Source organism: Oryza glaberrima, chromosome 5 (assembly GCF_000147395.1).
Source record: "Oryza glaberrima chromosome 5, OglaRS2, whole genome shotgun sequence".
NCBI classification, from domain to species: Eukaryota; Viridiplantae; Streptophyta; class Magnoliopsida; order Poales; family Poaceae; genus Oryza; species Oryza glaberrima.
The window spans coordinates 11,777,041-11,798,638 of record NC_068330.1 but is presented as its reverse complement, the minus strand read 5'-3'; the positions used below and the strand labels follow the sequence as shown (position 1 = coordinate 11,798,638).

At 38.8% G+C, this 21,598-nt stretch overlaps 2 protein-coding genes across 2 annotated transcripts; one reads left to right on the top strand and one right to left on the bottom strand.

The window, feature by feature from the left end:
- Nucleotides 1–3,713: 3,713 nt before the first annotated feature.
- Nucleotides 3,714–12,346, top strand: LOC127772552 (uncharacterized). The gene is made up of 15 exons (XM_052298486.1): nt 3,714–4,009; nt 6,238–6,359; nt 6,440–6,572; nt 7,342–7,498; nt 7,578–7,656; nt 7,886–7,926; nt 8,063–8,179; nt 8,293–8,373; nt 8,905–8,964; nt 9,081–9,132; nt 9,309–9,389; nt 9,871–9,918; nt 11,417–11,452; nt 11,693–11,767; nt 11,999–12,346. Exons 1-15 carry the CDS (start codon nt 3,847–3,849, stop codon nt 12,065–12,067), a joined length of 1,314 nt encoding a protein of 437 aa, XP_052154446.1. The 5' UTR covers nt 3,714–3,846; the 3' UTR covers nt 12,068–12,346.
- A 744-nt stretch (nt 12,347–13,090) lies between these two features.
- On the bottom strand, nt 13,091–19,206 carry LOC127772551 (leucine-rich repeat receptor protein kinase HPCA1-like). Its single transcript, XM_052298485.1, has 19 exons — nt 18,766–19,206; nt 17,945–18,071; nt 17,750–17,821; nt 17,421–17,495; nt 17,219–17,290; nt 16,949–17,110; nt 16,788–16,862; nt 16,620–16,691; nt 16,462–16,530; nt 16,284–16,352; nt 16,122–16,196; nt 15,956–16,027; nt 15,739–15,876; nt 15,224–15,645; nt 15,013–15,144; nt 14,781–14,920; nt 14,459–14,678; nt 14,086–14,321; nt 13,091–13,891 (listed from the first exon to the last, which is right to left on the bottom strand). The coding sequence occupies exons 1-19, from the start codon at nt 18,851–18,853 to the stop codon at nt 13,367–13,369; spliced, it is 2,841 nt and encodes a 946-aa protein (XP_052154445.1). The 5' UTR covers nt 18,854–19,206; the 3' UTR covers nt 13,091–13,366.
- Between the last annotated feature and the right edge of the window lie 2,392 nt (nt 19,207–21,598).

Here is a 21,598-nt window from a genome sequence, read left to right as displayed (position 1 = left end):
TAGAATGGAGTATCACAAAATAAAGATTTAGTGACAAATTTATCACAAAACTATAGTTTTATGCCAATTTATCGCAAAATTACAATGTTTATAGCTCGAACATAAAAGTAAAAGTAGTGCTAGTGATTTAAACTTTAAAATATGTAGTTTTGTGATAGCTTTACTATTAAATATGTAGCTTTGTAATACTTGGCCAATCAATTCTAGTTTTGTGAGAAATTTGCCACTAAATCTATAGTTTTAGACACAAAGCCTTATTTTTGTGATAATTTGTTCAACTATACGTAGCTTTGTGAAATTTACTCTAAGAAAAAAAGTATCATAAGAAAGAAAATAAATTGTGGTGACGACATCACTAGCTGGGATACGATGGCTACCTTATGTATTAATCAATCAAAAGTGCATATTTTTTAATGTAAGATTTACATGTTATATATTTAGAAAAATGTTATTGCACCATGAGTTATGTGTGTTCTCCTTTGCAAGGCACTTGCTTAGGTGAAGGAAAAGAGACCGAACGCAAAAAATGTATGCATGATCAAAGAATTTGATTGGAGGCCAAACAAAAACATTCCCCAAGTCTACTTCCACATTACCACATCACTTTTGATTCATATAAGGCAAGAGAGAAAGTTCTGCACGTTTTGGATTCGGATTCGGACCTCGTATCAACATCAACTTCAAATGGATCTAGCCGCTAATCTAGAAGGACTCTCAGGATGTATGAGTACTTGTTCGAAAGCTTATGGAGTCTAATTTCATATGGTTTTGGTTCCACGTCAAAATTCCTCATGAGCTTTGGGAATATGCAAAACAAGTCAAGTATCTCTTCTAATCGAGTTTGATTTGGATTTTGGTCCTTTGTAATTGTATCGCGGGTTAAACCCAAGGGGGAGTGCGCCAGGGGCTAATCCTATGGCAACCTTAATCATATTTATTCAGTTGTTGTTATCGTTTAGAGTTAGGTTTTGCTTACATTATTCTGCCATTACAGTTTCGCTGTTTAGTTCGGTTTGTAAATACCTAACTTGTGATATTCATCTTATATTCACAATATATTCAAATTATATATTTTACTCTCTTGCTTGTGTTCTTGAATCGCTTGCATGAGATAGTCTTATCGGGGAGATCAATCATGTTCAGTTCGATTGATAACCAACGGAGGAGTGATGTAGTGATTGCGAGGAGTTGAATCATTCTGGTCGGAGCCTTTGGATCATCAATATTTAGTCTCCATAATCGACATATCCAGTACGTATCGGAAGATCGGGACTTAGTTCCTCATCAAATCACTTGATAAATGTATAATTCCTTTTAATAAAAATTTGACTAGTTATTCAACTTTGACATAAAACCCACCCAAAAGATGCACTCCCTCTGTCGAAAATCCAACTGCTAGCTATGGGCTTGGGCTTATCCCATATACACATTCATTTTTTAATAAGACGGAGGGAGTAAGGAACTAGCTTGTAACTATAAAAACGTACGGTGCACATGTGTCAGAGGTGGCCGACATGTGAATGGAACATCGCGAGTTCGATCCCCACCTACGTGCACAAGATTTTCCTCTCTCAGCTCTTGCATGAATCTGAAAGCACATTCAACAGTAAAAAAAAAAAAGAAAGTTCTCTTGCTTGATCCGAACGAGACTACCGATCGGGCGCCCGATCCAGACGTGGGGAAATCGGGTGCTGACGTCAGCATGCATGCATACTTGCAAAACCACTTTAAACTATTTTTTCTCTTAAATTACTTATCCAAATCATGATCCGATTATACCATTAAATTCATTGCAATTAAATCTTCAAAACAAGACCACACATGGATATATTCCAACGAAAAAAATTTAGCTTATTATTGAATTATTTTTAAATGTTGCACGATGTTCCAACAAGTATATCAGAATTGTTTCACTAAGTAGATCGAAAATGTTTCAATAGTTTAAATTGGATGTTGTTTCACCTTATATAAAAACAATGTTTCAGCAAATAGTGAAAGAATGTTTCAGATCATTGCAACATTTGATTCATACATGGTGAAACATTTTTAGTGGAACAAAAAAGAAACGAATTCTCTTAATAGAGGGTTTCCAAAATATATGGGTGATTTGTTGCAAAAGAATGTTTCAGTTCACTACAACATTAGATCTCTACATAGTGAAACATTGTGAATACACTAGGTGAAACATTTTTGGTGGAACAAAAAATGAAACGGATTCCCTTAATAGAGGGTTTCCAAAATATGTGGGTGGTTTGTTGCAACAGCGCTATCAAAATCCACTGCAACATTTGATCCATACATTAGTGAAACATCATGAGTACACTAGCTGAAACATCATAAAACTACTGGTTGAAACATCAAAAGAGACCATATGCAACATTAAAAAAATATCAATAAAAAAGTTAAAATATTTTTTTGTCGAAATATAATCATGTGTGGTCTTGTTGTAAAGATTTAATTGTAACGAATTTAGTGGTGTAATCAGATCGTAAATTAGATAAATAGTGTTAGAGTTACGGATAAGGTATATCCTCTATCCTTGGATGTACGTTGTATAATGACACGGTATACTCGCGTGTATACGGATAGTTTCCGTATACATTAAGGAAATCTATCACGTGATAGATATGGTATCTACGGATGGAAAGAGTTCTACTCGGACAATACTGGGTCCTCACCATATCGTGAGGGGTCCGATATCTTCGAGTCCTACTTGGAGATCAATTGACCTGCGATATATAAGGGACCCCCGGCAGGATCTAAGGTATCGAATATCACGGCTAACGCATCCACCAAAGCCTACGGAGCCGGAGCCTGCAGGAGCCAAGTCGTCGGGAGATCTAATTGAACCGATTCGATTACGGTCTCATCGGTATCATCGAGTTCTGCTATTCCCTTTGTAATCTGCGGTTTCCATCATATAGTCCCATACCAACTGGATTAGGGCTATTACCTACCAAGGGGCCTGAACCAGTATAATCCTTGTCTTTTGTTTGCTTGATGTCATACTACGTAGATCCTCGTACCAACGGACTCCAATACCCTCTATATCCGGTTTACGGGTATCCCCCGTCGACAAATAGTTTATGAGAAAAAAAATCTTTTGAAGAAATGAGAGATGGAAGCATGTGAGGAGAGATTCTTTGCATACAGTGGCAGGTACACGCAGCGTATGATTTTACTCCCCTCCCGTGGGGCGCCCGACGACCATCATTATCGCTAAAAATTTCCACTATTTTTCTGTTGATATTAGGTAATCGAAACTGCTAATAAATAGCAATTAGTAATGGTGTAGTACTGGTACTTTCTATTTATTATTGAAATAATTTCATGATACAATGCAGCAAAAAAAAGTTGAAACAGAATTATTATGCACATGGCAAGCAGTTTTTCAATTTGTTTATAATGAGATTAGAATTTGCGTCTCTTCGAGCGTGAGTTAGGGATCATATTTGCGGATGTATGAGTATGACCAGTGATGTGTGCGAAAAAAAGAAAAAAAAAGAATCCACTGAATATAATTTCGGCCTCACCGTGGAGCCCCGGTCCAACAAAAGGCAACGCAGCAACAGCAAACCCAACCACCGTCTGTTGCATCCACGCCACCGTGTCGTGCGCCCACCAACCTCTCTCTCTCTCTCTCTCTCTCGGTCTCGGCCTCTCCTCTCCACTCTTAAACCCCACCTCCCGGTGATCGCACCCTCCTCTGCTCTCCTGCCTGCAAAGCTGCAACCGTCCAAAGCACGTGCCCCGCACCTGACTCCCCCTCCCCCACTTCCGTTTCCTCCGCCCCACGCCACCGCCGCCGCCGACAAGCTCGACCCACCCCCGGGGCGGCCGCCGGAGATGGCGACGGAGGGGCTGGTGCCCATCACGCGGGCATACCTCGCGCGCTACTACGACAAGTACCCGCTGCCCCCGCTCCCCGACGCCGCCACGGCCCTCGCCGACCGCCTCCGCGCCATCTCCGCGGCCCTCGCCCTCGCCGCCGCCGCCCCCATCACGCCAGGTGTTGATCTCCCCCTTCCCACCCCTGGATCTCGCCCGCGATCCCGCTTGCTGGCTTCTCCGCTGCCGCCGCAGCCGCCGCCGCGCCGGCTATCCACCCCCCTTGATCTCGCGGGGGGTCCTGGGGGTTGGAATCTGTTGGCGTTTCGCGTGGGTTGTTTCGCTAGTGTCTTCCGTGTATTCGCTAACTAGCTGGTTGCTTGTGGTGTGCTTGGAATTCGATACTGCTTTTACGGACGGCGCAGCTTAGCCTTGGTTAGTTATGTCGACGGTATTAGCGAGAGTTGCTTGCTGGGTTAGCAATGGAAATTCGCGTCTTAATGGAGCTAAACGGTGTTAGTACACACGCTGTTCATAGTTGTTCACTTGTTCGAAATTCTTAAATATTGGTTCGTACTCCCTAGATATTAACAAGAGTTGTTTTAAGTTGAATGGGTTGATTGCTTACTTCCAAAATTAATCTTCAAAGTTCTTAGGAAGCTGCCAATCGGTGTCCTGTCCAACGGCTCTCTGTACTGGTAGGGAGGCCCATACTTTATCACATTTGAGGTTCTTGTCTTGTCTTGTTTCATATATGATAAACCTGTCACCTGAAATTTGCCATCTGTCACAACTCTCAGTGCTCTTGATGCCGATGCCATGGCCACCTCACGCTGCATATATGTGGTTTTCTGATAAAACGCTATTTTTAGTATGACCATGCAAACTTTCTGTGTTTGTACAATCAACGTGATAGCAAATATTTCTAGTTGATTTGATCATGGGCACTTGTTTATCAGCTTACCTGGATCGAAAAGACCATGATTGCTTATCACATTGGTTGGTCTTCTTATAACAGAGGTTACATATTTACACAAATAGATGTACCCACACAAGAGGGCCTTGGTGTGCCTGTACCATCTCTTGCCAGTCCTGTGGATGTGATGAAGCCTGTCTGATTTTGAACTGTTGAACATTGGGACTATTATTTGCTTTGCTGAAAGATCATCAAACATTGGTTAGGATCATGTAATTCTTCATTGCTAGTCAATATACATTGTCAATGGACTAGTTACTATCATGAAGGATTCTTGTGATTGGATGCGAGTTTAGAATATATCAACTTAATGCACATAATCTTCTGAAATGTTTGAGAAAATATATTATTATTAAACCAAACATACAATGATGGGCTGGAGGCTCTAAGACACCGTAACATTGCACTTTGGTTTCATTTCATCTAAGAGACAACATAGAAAAACATTTGTCTTATCCAATTTTAAATCTATTTTGTTTGTTTTGCTACTTGTTTTTTGAGCAATTTGTTCTTGCTAGTAATCTGGCATAATGATCTTTTCCATCTCCTTTACTGATAACGTACCATACCAGTTGCAAAAACAAGGTGTGCACATTACTTCGTGACAAAAATGAAACTGGCTTTTTAATAGGACAAAATACCCAGGATAGCATAATCTAGCAAGTGGCAATGCAGTGCAGATCTTATGTTTGAATGTCCTAACCAAATTCCAGCATTTATCTGTAATAAAATCCTTATCCAAGAATCAGCCGAGGTATATACAATCAATATATAAACAGAGTAGAAGTCTTTAATGTGAATGAACGAGTGCAATTTATTACAGAGGTGGATAGGACCTCTCAGTAAAATATAAATGTTTTCTAGCAGTCGAAATAAATTAACTAGCATAGATGACTCCACTCTACAAGATGCTTGGAGGACTAGGCTGGATCCTGATCAAGATGCTTGTGGGGTGGAGTCATCTATGCTAGTTAATTTACTTTCCGCTGCCATAAAACATTTAGTTTTGATTGAGAGCTCCTATCCACCTATGTAATAAATTGCAGTCTTTTGTTCATATTAAAGACTTGTAGTCTGTTTATCAATACTATATATTCCCTCAACTGATTCCTGTACGAGGATTTTATTACATCAGCGCTGGAATTTGGTTAGGAAATTCCAGGCATCACAAGTTTCATGTTAACTCCTGTGTTCATTCACCTATGTAGGGATTGCTGGTTAAATATTTCTGAGTACGTAAGTGTTTAATGCTGCTAGGCTTGAAAATTACAATTTGATATTCATACATTTGTAAAGAAGTTCCTTTTCAGTTGACTCTAAAAGTCAGCCCCGATACTCTTTTGTCCCAAACTCCGAGGCTTACAATATTACATTATATTTATGAAGAGAACATTGTTTTGAAATGATGCTTTTATCAATTTTTCATGTGCAAGATGAGGAGCTCTTGGAAAAAGAAGCTAATGGGATACCTGCTCACAAAATTGATGAAAACTTGTGGAAAAACAGAGAACAAATGGAAGAAATTTTGCTCTTGCTTAACAAATGTCGTCGTCCAGTAAGATTAGCTTTTGATCACTTTGAATGATTGGATTGAAACTTCACTTTATTTAACTTTTGGCATCTGCATGTAACCAGCTTCAACAGAGGTCCACGGCAGAGGACACTGAGACATTTATTATACTTGATGATGTTGAAACTAAACTGAAGGACATGCTGAAGAAGTTAGAACAGTTTCAAATAAAAAATGCTGATAATGTTTTCAATACAGGTTGATGTTCTTTCCATTGTTTTCTATTTCATGCGATACATTGCATAAAATAATAACTAAATGCGAATACATATTGTTGAATCTTATCATGAATAAATAATTCTACATTTTGTTTATGTAGATTGAGCGGTTTTTTTTTCTTTTTTTTTTTGAAAATTCTGTCCTTGCCATGTGACTTTTCATTGTTTACTATAACATCAGATATATTAGCAATTGGTTTTTCTACAATATAACAAGGCAAAATTGGTTATATTGCATCGAAAGTTCACGTTTTTGGTTTTATAGCACCGAAAGTTACCGGTTCACTTTAATAGCACCTAAAGTTCACCATGTTTCCATTTTTAACACTTCCATCAATTCTCGATCGTTTTCCGTCCGTCTTGATTGTTATTGATCCAGCCACACACACGATATGACGTTTCTACCCCTCACAAGTACAAGTATAATGCATGTCAATGAGGGGTAGAAATGTCATATCGTGTGTGTGGCTGGATCAATAACGATCAAGACAGACGGAAAAATTGACGGAAGTGCTAAAAATGGGAACAGGGTGAACTTTGGGTGCTATTAAAGTGAACCGGTAACTTTCGGTGCTATAAAACCAAAAACGTGAACTTTTGATGCTATATAACCAATTTTGCCATATAACAATGTTACTTTTCTTCCTCTTGACTTGTTCATTCTTTAGTTCCACAATTTTTGGTGTATCACTACTAATCAAGTGCATTTGTGTTTAACGACCTGCACTTATAAATTATAAATATTGCAGTTATGACCTACATGCCACAAGATTTCCGTGGTACACTAATCAGGCAACAGCGAGAACGCTCTGAGAGAAATAAGCAAGCTGAGGTAGATGCTTTAGTTAATGCTGGTGGAAGCATTCGTGATCGATATGCATTGCTGTGGAAACAGCAAATGGACAGGTTGTTCTCATTTTAATTTACAGCCTATGCCTATTCAATTTCAGTAAATCTTTATATCATTTTTCATTTTGTGCTGTAGGCGAGTGCAATTGGCACAACTTGGTTCTGCAACAGGTGTATATAAGACGCTTGTTAGGTACTTGGTCGGTGTCCCTCAGGTTAGCCAATTTTTTGGGGTCATATTCACCATCTTGACAATGCTAGTATATTTTTTGATGAAGAATTTCAGTTGTCACATCTATCCAAGCTTCTTTGAAGGATCATCATGTGTTGACATTAATGACATGCTATTAACAGAATGTAGATTGCTACTTGAATTCTGATAAAACTTATAATGCAATGGTGTCATCGTTTGACACCCTGATTCTTTTATTGACTATATTCCAGGTTCTGTTGGACTTCATTCGGCAAATTAACGATGATAATGGGTATATATGCCTGCGTATTTTCTTTTATCAAACATAATTTCGCATATAGTACCATGTGTACTAGAATTGTGGTTTACGGAGTAATCAGTAATGGCATGAATAGTTGATTTGTTTTTCAATTGAAATTTCAATTCAGACCTATGGAAGAGCAAAGAGAACGTTATGGGCCAGCACTTTACACTCTTACGAAACTGGTGCTTGCAATTCGATTGTATCTACACGTGTCATTAGCACGATATGGGCAGAGGAAAATGTGAGAACTTCTATTTGGTAGAATTCTCCTTGTCTTTTACTAACTATTATATCACATTTTTTTGAGACATCATGACCTTTGCCTAAAATTATTTATGAAAAAAAAATGAACAGAGAAAAGGATGACATTGCTGTGTTGCAGCAGGCTGTGGTTATCTACACCGAGGAATTTGAGAAGTTCACTGAATTCATAGGGTAATGATAGTTTTTGTTATCAAACACCATTTATTGCGCTTAATTATGCATTTTCTGTTTAAATTATGGCAATCTTCTGTTTGTATTCTGTGGAAAGCGAATGTGCATTTTGCAAACTAGAAATAAACAAGATTACTATTTTCTCCTGTTATATTCAAGAACTATTTTGGGTTTCTTTTTTTAAGGCTTTGATATAGATTTAATGCCGTAGTTTCTCTTTTTTGGTTGGCATGGCTGCGGTTTTATATGTTGTTTTACTTATTAACTGTATGACATTTTGAGTCGTCAGTTCAGCTCTTCTTTAGCTATGTTTGCACCTCCTGCCAAGCCCCCACCCCCAACCCAAGCAAAATCACTTTCCGAAATCAGCTAATTGTAATTTCATTTGTGGGAATAACAAAACCTGCAAATAAGCATAAAAAGTTTAGTCAACTCTGCAGTTTTAATGCTTATCAAATGCAGGGTTGCCATGTAATACTTACCTTAATATATATCTAGAACTTGTTAACTAAAAGTGGCACTCAATTGCAGCGAAGTTTTTGTGAATGCCCCATTCTTCATATCTGCTGAGGATGCAGGTGCTGAATCAAGGTACTTTCTCCTTGCAGTAGAGTTATGGTGCATCATACCTTGGTAATTGAGCTTTTTATCTCAGATAAGTCTGCAGAACAGGAAGATTACCTACTTTTCTTCTACTCCTTTTGTAGGAACAACGACGACTACAAAGAAACCATTATTCCAGCAGGAAAGACACATGAGGTATCAGTTGAGTTGGGCACAATTGTTTTTCTGGATATTATAGAATAATATGAAAGGAAAATTTGGTCTGTAGAAATCGAAGTGCATTGAACTGTATTTTATTGGAACATTTAGTACAGGGTGTTGTCACTTGGAGTGTCCTGAAGTGCTTATGTTGTGTCATTCATATTCTTCAGGTTATTCTTAGTGTTGAGGCTGTCAACTCATACATTGCATGGGACTTCTCCTTGCAACAAGGGGCCCTCAACATGGTCTTGGTAAAATCTCTATCCTTATAAATAAAGATTCCCATGCTATAATGAATAGCAGAGCTCCTGGTTTTTACTCTACAGAAGAAAAACAGTCCTTTCAGTTCAACCCCCTCACCCCCACGTCGAACACATTCTTTTTTGCAGCCTTTCCTTACCTGTTGTTTTCATAATCCTTAAATGCTACTAGTAGGAGGTGATTTAATTACTGTGTTCAGAACTGACATCTTCCTCATTATACTTTTAATAGCTTAGTCCTTCATTATATTACCGTATCTTTGGTGTATAGTGGTCAATCTAACATGAATAAACGGTACAGCTCAAAGCCTAGAAGATTATATCTAAATTATGTAGCTGAATCAATGGTCACAATCTAATACGTTTTGAATTGACTAGTTTGAAGCTTGATGACAGTTAATTTCTCAGTTGAAATGCTTTGGTAGTGCATGAAATGTTCCTAAATTTTTAGTGATGGATTTGACATGGACAGGATATTGGTTTTCATGTGGAGTACATAAGCCCATCAGGCCAGAAAACTGTAAGTTTCTTTTATCTCTGGGAAAATATGACTTATCTTTCATGTTCATAAAATGAACTGAAATAACCTGAAGACATCTTGTTTGCTATGATATTTCATTGTTCTACATTGATCATGTCAATGCATTTAGCAGCATGAATTATAGCTGCTGTGCATACTATGGATTGATACTGGTATTCTAGATCTAGTTTATAATGGGCATATGGTGCAAATTGTTTGCGAGTTAACAATTGAATAGCAATAACAGTTTGCAACTGGTGAAACTGTATACAAAATCAATAAAGCTACTGTTGGAATCTGGTTGTTATCTTGAATGCCATTTGTTCATGCTAAGATAATGTTTTATTTTGGCCTGAGACGCCTGGAACATTCTGATCCAGCACAAGTTCTTGTCTTGTCATTCCAAGCATCTATTTAGAATCTAGACATCACATAAAAGCATATATGCCAAGTATATAACATCAAGCAGCTTGCATTTGTGTTCATCTCCCCTTCCAAGATGGCAGCCAACCAGATAAAGCAGAAATCCAGTTTGTTAATAGGATTGTTTTCATGCACTCGACCTGCTTCAAACTGGTGAAAGCCAGTCTAACTGGGCTGGTTTTTCGCACCAACAAAAAGCAGGAGACAACCAGCAATTAGAATTTAATTGTTTAAAGATTTCCTATAAAGATGGACTCACAGATTGTGACAGCAAAGCTGGACTCGAGCTATAAAGCCAGACCACTCCTTTGATGCTACTGTCATGTGTACAACATTACACAGTTCACAATTCCAGCAAGAATAAGATTTTGAGCAAAGAGTATTTTGGAGTCGGATAGCAATTTAATGGAATATAGATGGTAACTTGATTACCCAAGATTGAAGAAACACAATGCATACCATTTGAGGGGGAAAAAAAGTAGACAACCATGTCAGCCAAAAATTGTCTGGAACTGGTTGGTTCACTGGGACAGGCTGTGGTGGTATTTTTCCTAACAGCAATAAATACCAATTTCTGACTTTCCCAAGAGGCCTTATCTTGTATCTGCTGTAGCCTTGTCTTTCTCTATTTGGTGTCAACTTTTTGCTTGGTGAAGGCCTCTAACTGCTGCTGTACTCCTATCTCCTGTATATATTGCTACATGCACTAGAAAAGTTTGACCATGCATCACTGGAATTTTGACTAATAAAAAAAATAATGCATAGGGGGCTTAATTTGTAAGGTGTGCACAATATCAATATGTACACAATCTGGGAAACTTAGGGTTTCCCTATATATTCCACCCAAAATCACCTATAGATGAACATTTTTTTAAAAAAAAAACATTTCTGTATACCTAGAAAGAAATATAGTTAGGGTTGCCAGTTGTTTTACGCATTTGTCCTAATTAGATACTTGTAGTTAATGGTATGACATTTCTCCACATTGTTTTGTTTAATAAAATATTTATAACACTGGAGTATTGTTGTTTATTTTGTTTCTACTTTTTTGTAACAAGAACTGTATGTTTTGCAGTTAATACTTCCCTACCGACGATATGAAGCTGACCAAGTGAGTGCAGTTTCATGCTTATGCTCTCTTTAAATTAAAATACCATATTCTTGGATTCCATTTATAGCTCTGTTTGTCCAATCGATAGATCCAGGTTGTAGTGAGCGAGTTAGAAGAATGGGTTTGGAAATAATGTAACAGTATTATTTCTGAATTAGGCTCAGCTTTAAGAGGCTATGATGTGAATGCATTTCATTTGTGTTAGTTTTGAATGCTTCAGCTTTGGTTTGTCCTACACAGGGTAACTTCTGCACTGTCTCTGCCGGATCATACAAGCTTGTATGGGACAACTCATATTCGTCATTCTTCAAAAAGGTATGATGCACGCAAATTTTCAAGGATGGCTCCACTAAGAGGAAATACTGATAGCCAATTCCAGTTTTTTTTTTTTCGTTGTCTGTGGTCTACCATCCAAATGACTCAATGTCTTAAAAGCCATTTCCTATTTTCTTTACTTTCCTGGAAAACTACTCCTTCACAAGCATCTTGTGTTGCCCGTTGTGGTTCAATCTACAAGACTACTAACGATGCTTTCCTCCACGACAGAGCCTCCGGTACAAGGTGGACGCTGTGCCGCCCGTTGTCGCGCCGTCAGAGCCCGCCGCGGAACCCTGATGGAGCCTGATTCTCTACGAAGCGACGAGGGCCATTCTCTGCGACGGAATAGCCGGCGCAGATATACCACAGGCCCTCTTCACACAGATGTTGTAACACAATTCTTTTTAGCAAGCCGCATGCGACAGCGGCGCTGTAATCCTCAGGGTTCAGACGATACAACACACACAACAGCTGCTCACTGGTGTCCATGTGAGCTGTAAGATATATATATGTACCTTTGTGTGCTCGTGTTACGGAAACTCGCTAATGATATGAAACTGACTGCTTCCATACAAATTGACAGTGATAGATTTGACAAAAAGAGCTGGAGCCTAGACTGGATTCTATGCGTGCCTTTGAACTGTACTCGCTCGCCTGTGATTTTTCTTGTCTTGGGACTTTAGGGCTTGTTTGGAACTTTGGATTACATTCATCCCTAACCATACCAAAAAAAAAAAAAGGGCAAAGCCAAAAAAAAAAAATGATAAAGACAATTTTGGCAAAGTGGGTTGTTTGGTCTGATGCCTAAATTTTGACAAAATTAGTTCAGAGCTTTTGAATAGCCTTGCCAAAATACTGGCATTGCCAGTTTTGGTGGCAACAAACCAAACGATCCGATTAGGGCTCAGTTTCTTCAAGTGTTCAGCACGGCTAGACTCCTTTTCTGATGAGTTTAAGCAAAAACAATGCTATCCGCTCCTTGTCTTTTAACCTAGTATTTTTTTTTTTTGCGAGGTGTTAGAGGCTAGACTCCTTTTCTGATGAGTTTAACCAAAAACAATGCTATCCGCTCCTCGTCTTTTAACCTAGTAATTTTTTTTTGCGAGGTGTTAGAAATTGAGGGTGTATTTTAGTATTATGCAATAGTTAAACGTGCCTAAAATCAACTTATAATTAAGTAAAAGTTCGAGTTTTGCAGCCATTTCCCCTGTCGTGTCCCCCTGCGCACATGAGTTTTGCAGGCGCCAGGTGTATTGACTATTTGTAGCGGGTTCATGCTTCCAAATGTTATGTACAAACCCTGGCAAGCGGCAACATGACTTTGCAATTATAACTCTGATGATTTTATCATTGAGCAAAGGTAAGTAACATACTTGCATGGTTAACTTTTATACGCTATTTCGAAGAAAAAGAATTGCTCTTTTTTTTCTCTCAAGACAAAAGAATTGTGAAGTTTATGACCTCTGTACAGTGTAGTTTGATCCTTAATATACTATAAATATACAGCCCCATCCTCTTTTCACACTTTGTAAAATCTGCTATTCTGAACGGGCCTTTCATCCGCTGTACACCTCTGACCTGACTGACCATACCCTCCTACGTGCCCCTGTTCTTCAGGCTGCCTTCAGAAGGGAACTTCCCACTGTACTCAAAGGCCCTGCTATCCATATCAAACGCCGTCGACGATGCCGATGCGTTGGAGTATGGGTACTTTGGCGCGGCCATCATCGTTCTCGAGTCGATGCTGAACGAAGAGCTCGTCGATGACATGCCGGTTCTGATCCCGTTGTCCTGCATTATCACCTCGATCTCCCTCACTATGGTGTTCATCGATGGCCTGTCGGTTCCTAGATCTTCGACACACTGCAATGCCAGCTTCAGGAACCTTGCGAAACCACGGAGATCCCCTGTTTTCTGAAGAACCGGGTCCATCACATCCTTCAGGCCACAGTGCATTTGGTCTCCCATGTCCAGTGCCGTCTTCACCTCCCGGACGATGTACTTCTGCTTGTATATGGGTGGCTGCGCCACTATGAGCTCTAGAAGAACTACCCCGAAGCTGTACACGTCGCTCTTCGCTGTGAGCTGCTGTGTCATGTAGTACTCCGGGTCCAGGTATCCCTGCAACAATAGCAAGTGTGTAAAAAAAATTCTAGGGTTTTAATCTTGTTTTTTTTTTCCTGCTATATCAATATGAACTTCGCACTGTCTAGTGCGAGTCGTTCAAAAAACAAATTATCTAAATTGCTCTCAAAATTATATGAGGTGCAATGGTTGCTCAAGAAGCTTCTCTATGTCACAAAATGAAGCCTTACCAGCGTTCCCTTGACATTGGTGCAGAACTGGCCTTCCTCGCTGTCTGATACCAACAAGGAGAGGCCAAAATCTGCAACCTTCGCGGTCATCCTCTCATCCAAGAGGATGTTGGTGGACTTCACATCTCTGTGAATGATTGGGGGATTGGCATGGTCATGGAGGTATGCTAGCCCTCTAGCTGAATCCAGAGCTATCTTAAGTCTCCTACTCCAGTCCAATTGTACTCCTTTAATACCTACATTGACCAATTTGTGATCAATTCATTTGATATAACGGGCAAAGTGAATAGTAACGGCAGCTGGCTTCAGTAGTTAAGCAACAAGGCATGTATCTTGTACAATTGAGTTGATAAGATCATATAGGATATCTTACCATACAAGGCCTCGCTTAGCGTTCCATTAGGTATGAACTCATAAACAAGCATCCTTTCTCCCTTCTCAAAGCAGAAACCAACAAGACCAACCAAGTTCTTATGATGAACTCTAGAAAGGAGCTCGATTTCTGTCTTGAACTCAAGCCCACCCTGCATGGACCCTTGCTTAGACCTCTTGATGGCTATCAATTGTCCATCGGGAAGCTTTCCTCGGTACACCTGTTTTATCAGATTTAAATATGATTATGGGGCTATTCCAAAGATGGGAAGCAAAACAATTGCTGTACTTTCAGTTCATCAAATGATAGCTTGCTTAATTACCGTTCCATATCCTCCTGCGCCAATTGCGTTTATCTCTCGGAAATCACTGGTGCTCAACTTGAGATCTTCCAGTGTGAAGCATCTAGCACTATTGATTTTTGGTGCTTCACCAATATCTTGTCCCATTGATCCCCATGATGCTGAAAAAGTTCACAAAAAATATAAGAAAAGGAGGTAAAGCAACATGAGATGATGGCAGTCAGTAATGAAACTATGAGGTGAAATGAATTACCAAAAGGATCATTGATAGAAACAAGCTTCTGAGCCCGCTTCTTTTGCCGCACAGCGTAAACTCCAACCAGCGTGAGCCCGATAACGAGGAGAAAACATCCAGTCACAACACCAATTAACACAGTTCGAGAAGCTGCAACATCGACAGCCATACATAAGAGCCTAACTCATTTGGTTGCACAAAGAAGTCACTGAAGAGATGAACCACCCACCTTTATCATGGAACGGGTAAGGGTGTGCCTTCACATAATATGGTCCAAAAATCTCTGGTGGCTTGTAAGTCTGAAGGGTTAGATTGAAGCAGTTTAGCACCTGGGAGTAGTTAAATCGCTTCTGGTTTACTGGGCATGCTTTAATATCCACGTTCAAGTATGCATCAGGATTTGAGTACACCAGGCCTAGGTTGTTCGGGGTGCAGCTGTTTAGTTTGCTTGAGAGGTTGTAGTGCAGAATGTGAAGGTAATTAGCAGCATCACCAAAGAAAGGAGCTCTGAAGACAATGGTTTCTACGAAAGGATTTGCACATTGGACGTCAGGGAGAAGAGGAGGCTGTGTTGGATATTCAGATAGCTGGCCCGTGCAGGGCGTCGTGCTCGACAGAACTGAATCATTGCAGAGCGGGTTTCCTGTAAGCCTAACAACAAAAAGAGCGAGAAAGCATAGTGTAAGAATTTAAAGAGAATGAAGGATCACGAAAGTAAGCTCCAAATGAGCAGTGAATACACACTTGAGGATGTTGCCTTTGAGGTTGTTGTACAATGTAACAGAGGCAATTTTGTTATTCTGGATGTCGACAAGGTTGAGTTGTTTGCTGATGTTGTTGCCCATGTCAAGCGTTTCATTGAGTTGATTATCACTCAGTATTCTGCAATATGTTCAACGAATCAGTAAATTTTCATGAAATACACATGACAGACATCCTTTGATTTTATTTTTATACTTACACATGTTGCAAATCAGGAAAGCTGAAAAGCTTCTGCGGCAGTTGTCCGGAAAGGCTAACTGATTGCATTGTTCTAAAAAACATAAGTAAAATAATTATTCTGATCATTTACTGCTCTAAAACTGTCCCTTAACTGAAGACAATTTTTACGGTGGACTGCTACTTACAGTGTCGTTAACTTTGGCAATTCTGAGAACCAGCTTGGAACTTCAGAAGGCACAAAGCTGTTGTTACTTAGATCCCTGGAGATGTTTCCATGCAAGGTGTCAGTCATAGTGGAAGAGAAAGGTTGTATAAAATCCGATTTAAATTGTATTAGAAGTTCTTACACATTTTCAAGCGCGCCAATTCCAGTCAAGTTAGGCATCAGTCCAGTTAGTTTGTTATTTGACAGCATTCTGGAGATTTTCAAGAATATGTTACAAGTGACACAACAGTATTTATCAACTGTATGTTTAACGTTTCCTTTTTTTCAAAAAAAAAAAAAAAGCTGGTGCAAAAACTTACAGAACATGGAGCATAGTTAGGTTGTTCATAGCAGGAACTTGTCCCGTGAATGCATTGTCATTCAAACGGCTGTTTCAGAGAGCACATGGAGCAAAATCATACACAAATCCCAAATCCGTACAGCAATTCTAAAGCAAGTTCTGCAAAAATCTACTTACAGTACTTCGAGCTTGGAAAGTACCCCAATAGATGCCGGTATTGATCCACTAAAGTTGTTCCTGTCAAAAAGTCTGGACACGCAAAAAAAAAAAAAAAAAGTTTCTGTCAAACAAATCGCATTCAAAAGTATAGAGGCAAACAACAAAGACCTGAACTTTGGAACTTACATATGCTTGAGCTCCATGCTAGAGTTGAATAGATAATCTGGAACTGAACCTTGCAACTTATTTTGGTTGAGATGGCTGGAAAAAGAAAAAGGAACAAGGGGCGAATGATGATCAGATAAATATATACTTAACAATAGACTCGTGTTACTAGTGACACTTACAAGTGTTGGGCCTTAAGTAGCTGGTCAAATCCAGCTCCATGGTCCCTAGAGTTTGGGATTGGTCCAATCAACTGGTTATCAGCAAGGTCTAGCCAAGTGACCTTGGAAAGTTTGCCCAATGATGGAGGAATGATGCCCGTGAATTGGTTAGAGTTCAGAGCACTGTGGAACAGCAACAATTCAAGAAACCACATTGAGATCAAATAACAGACATCTTTCCAGATATTTAAAAATCTCTCAACTGTCAAATGATAGCCCAAAAGATCTTACAGGAAATTGAGTTGTGACAGGTTCCCTAGTTCTTTCGGAACATTACCACTGAAACTGCAACCTATCAGTGCTCTGCACAATGGTTCAAGTTACACATAAGATGGCAAGTAGCAATTTTATGGAATGATCGTGGAATCAGAAGATTATGAATTTCATAGGAATAGCACTATCTCATCTGTTTCAGAAAATTGTTGCAACTTACAAGATTTCAAGCTGAACCAACTTCCCAATAGTCGCTGGGAGTGTACCACCAAGGTCTTTGTTTGAGGATAAATCTCTGCAGTGGAGTTCATCACTAGATGATTCAGTGTCTTAATATTACTGTGTGACATCATAAGAGACATAGCACCGGAGATATCTTTCGACAGTGAACCTAGTCTTTTTGTTGTGAAAAAAAGAAAAAAAGAACGTGCGACCAGCACTGAACCTAATTAAGAATATACAATATCAGAACAACTCTTCTATATGCTAGAAAAACTCCAAGATGGTTTCATAAAACAAAGCTGTGATGGCGATCAAGTTAGAACTTACAAGATCCTCAGTTCAGTCAGGCTTCCAATATCATCACTTAGAGTTCCTTTCAAGTTCATACCAAACAGATTTCTGCGGCATCAGATAGAGTTTCAGAAAAAACGAATTCATGATCTTGAACAGCTACTAACATATCAACTCTAGTTTTTTTTTTTTTTTTTTTTGGGTGGGGGTACTGGGAACAACTCTACTCACAATGATGTAACCCTTGAGTTCCGATCACAGATAACTCCATCCCATCTCACACAAGGATCATTAGACTTCCTCCAGCTAGCAGGCACAGTTTTTTTCCATTTCTTCATCAAAGATCTGAGCGCAGCCGCTGCAAGCGCGAGAGGGAGACAACAACTTGTGAACCAACTTTTAGGCCAAGCAATGGATAAATGATTTAACTAAGAGATTGTGACATGCTATAATTAGCATTATATTGGACTCGCTGACTCGGCCATATATAGAGAAATGTCAATTTATTATTACTTGCTGAATCAAAGTTCCACAAAATCTATTTGGTAAAAGTTTTAATCAGCATTTATTCTGGGGCTGCAAAAATTGGAATGCATCATGTCTATGCATATTCTATCCAACAATATCATACTGCAAGGGAGTTTATGACCATGTCATTAGAAAAAAAATTTTTCCAAGCAGCTCTCATCTGGGCAAGAATTTGTACACAAAGATGCAGACAGAAAAACACAAGAGAAGGACCTTTGCAAAAAGGAACAAGAAAATATATTCTCCACTCTACCATGTTTTCTTGGGGCAAAACCCAACATTTCTGAACCCAAGCCCAGAAAAGCTACTAGAACTGAATTCCCAGTCCAATTATGCTTTTTAACAAGCTACAAATTCTCCCCAAAACAACAGCTTGACCTCATTTTACCGCTAGAATCGAACCTTCTTTCACCGAAAAGTTCGCCCGAATTGCACATCCAAGAAAAGCAAAAACCCTCATCAAACTAACCTGCATGCAAGAACTGCAAGAACCAGGAGGACGAAAAAAGAAAAAGAATCTTTACCATCTTGCGGGTTGGTATCGGCAGAAGCGATTCTTGACCCAGCGAGGCAGCACAAGAACAACAGCAAGAACAGACACCTCTTCACCATCCCCCTCCCTACTTCCTCCTCAGCAGGAACCGCAAAAAGAACCCCTTTTTTCTCTTCCAATGTTTCTCCGGGATCCTCTCCTGCAGCTCCTCTTCCCTGCAAAAAAAAAAAAAAAAAATAGCCGCTTTCTCGCGCAGGCACAGGGAGGAAATTTCTGAGGTGGAAGAAGGCGAGAAGCAGAGACTTTGCCCACGCTGAAATACAGGAGCTTTTTCTTCCTGCAACTTTTGGATGTATACTCAGTCCAATTCCAACCCACTGAAATTTTCCAATGTTTCATTTTTTTTTCTTTTTCACCTTCTCCTTTTATTTAATTATTTCTCTAAATGCATTCACACTTGTTAGGTTGCCACTCCCCTTCCATAGATATTCTACAAATTCTTCCAAATTAAAACACTCGTAGTTGGTAATGACTAATTAATCCTTGCCGATTGGTTCTGTGAACTTGGAGCCTATGAGTAGCAAAGAAAAGAATCTTCTTGCCACTTGCTGAAACGGATTTTTTTCATGCATATCTCTGCAGTGGAAGAAAGAAAGAACGCGCACGCTTCCCGAACAAGTAAAAGTGCGTTTTTTTAAAAAAAAAATCTGTTAAAAAGTTGCTTTAAAAAATCATATGAATCGATTTTTAAAATTTTAAATAGTTAATATTAAATTAATCATACGCTAATAGCCCACCTTATGTTGCGTATCTTCTCAATCTTTCAATCTTCTCTTCTCTCAAACAGGTGAGAAAAAAGATTGAAGAGAAGATTGGTAAGATACGTAAAACGAGGTGAGCCATTAGCGTATGATTAATTGAGTATAAACTATTTTAAACTTTAAAAATGGATTAATATGACTTTTTAAAACAACTTTCATATCGAAAATTTTAGTAAAAAACACACCGTTTAGTAGTTCGGGAAGCATACGCGCGGAAAACGGAACAAACTATCTCCCAATCTCACTGTGGCGAACGCAGCGAAACGCTTAAGCTTGTTTTTAATAGCACTGATCATAAAATTGATAAGAGCAAGTTTAATAATATAGCCCACTACTAGTTCCAATTCATTTATAGCCAATCTAATAGACAATTCATACAATAGTCGCTTACTATACTATTAATATATGGTCCCACCTGTCATACACACATTGCGTCTTGGAGTCCGTGATCTGTAGCCGCTGCTCTTCTCTCTCATCCTTTATCTCATTAAAATATGTTTATAACTGGCTAATAATCTGTTATTGTACCTGCTCTAACGATAATTTTGTCATGTTCTAGTGAGTAGTAACAGTTGAAATGGACTTCTTTTCCCTTGCATTTTCAGGCTAGTTCAATGTATCTGAACTGAGAGCCCAGGTAATTCACTTGTGCTAATTTTGACAGATTTAAATTGTTTGGAAACTTACACTTAAGTTCGTTCTTGTAGAGCACTAACCATATTTTATTTATGACAATTATCTCAGGTTCTCTGTTAATGTGACGTGTGATCTCTGTTAATGTTTACCCTTTCCTAAACGCGTCTGCCTTTTTGGTAGCTAAACCAGGTCAACAAACACGATGGCAACATGCACCCAGTCGATAGATGCATGATGATGGTCAAACAAGTCTCTATTAAAATAGTGGAGAATCTCTTCCAGAACCCATTCGTGTACTGCTACTACAACTAATCTATTTATCTTTTTTAGTATTATTTGAACATTTTGACTTAGGAGAGAGGATTTGAAAACAAAAGGATGCATGGGCACCTCATCTGGACCCCTGATGTTCATATAGTTGATGCATGCATACGCACTGGCAAATCTTGGTTAGAACAATATTAAAATGTTTGGCTGTTTTTTCTATGTTGTTTCCAGCAACAATGCATGCACCTTTGGTAATTGGTATTGATTATTGAACTATTTTGATCCAGAGGACAGGGAGCAACTTGATGATAGTTTGGCTCAAGGTCTTTTGAATGATCATGTGATCACAGTTCAACGCCAGGGAAGAAAAAAATATTTAATAAAGTATAAGAACCTGTACTAATTTTTGTTGGCAAAAACTCTAATACATATGGCGATAAAAAAGTGTGGTAGGAAATTGCCGTTGAAACATTACTCGGGGAATTGGCAAAGATGTATTATTCCCGAGCTTGTTACTATGCTACCTGAGAAAATTCTCATCAGAGCAATTAATGGTCATGTTATGCTGAGGGTGTAAACCTTAAAATTAAACTTTGGACAGAGTGTGAAAAAAAAAGTCATGGTTAACATTTTTTTTAGCATTTATACCATTTGGCCTCCAATCATACTTCATCCATCTTAAAATATAAAAATATAAATGTCCAAGTTTTTTTATACGGATTTCAATATTATACATTGATGATTAATTTATTTTATAATAAATTATCAGTATTAAAACAAAACCCTAGTTGATCTTTATAAAAAAATAAATTGACATGGCCAATTTTCACTGAAGGTTAGAAATAGCAAATAATAACAGGCCCGAAAATGACTGCAAATTGGCAATACTGAAATGCAAAACAGCCAGACCAACTGCCAACAGTTTCAATGTGCGAAAAGTCTACTTGACATCCTGAATTTTCACGAAAATTTAAAAATCATCCGTATACTTTAAAACCGAACAGTATTCATCCTGTACTTTCCATACCGTTTACTTTCTCTCCTATGACTCAAAATGTGTTGTAATGCTAAACACACACATGCACAAAAATATAGAGACGCAAATATTAGGGAAAGACCTAATATCAAATAATCAAAAGG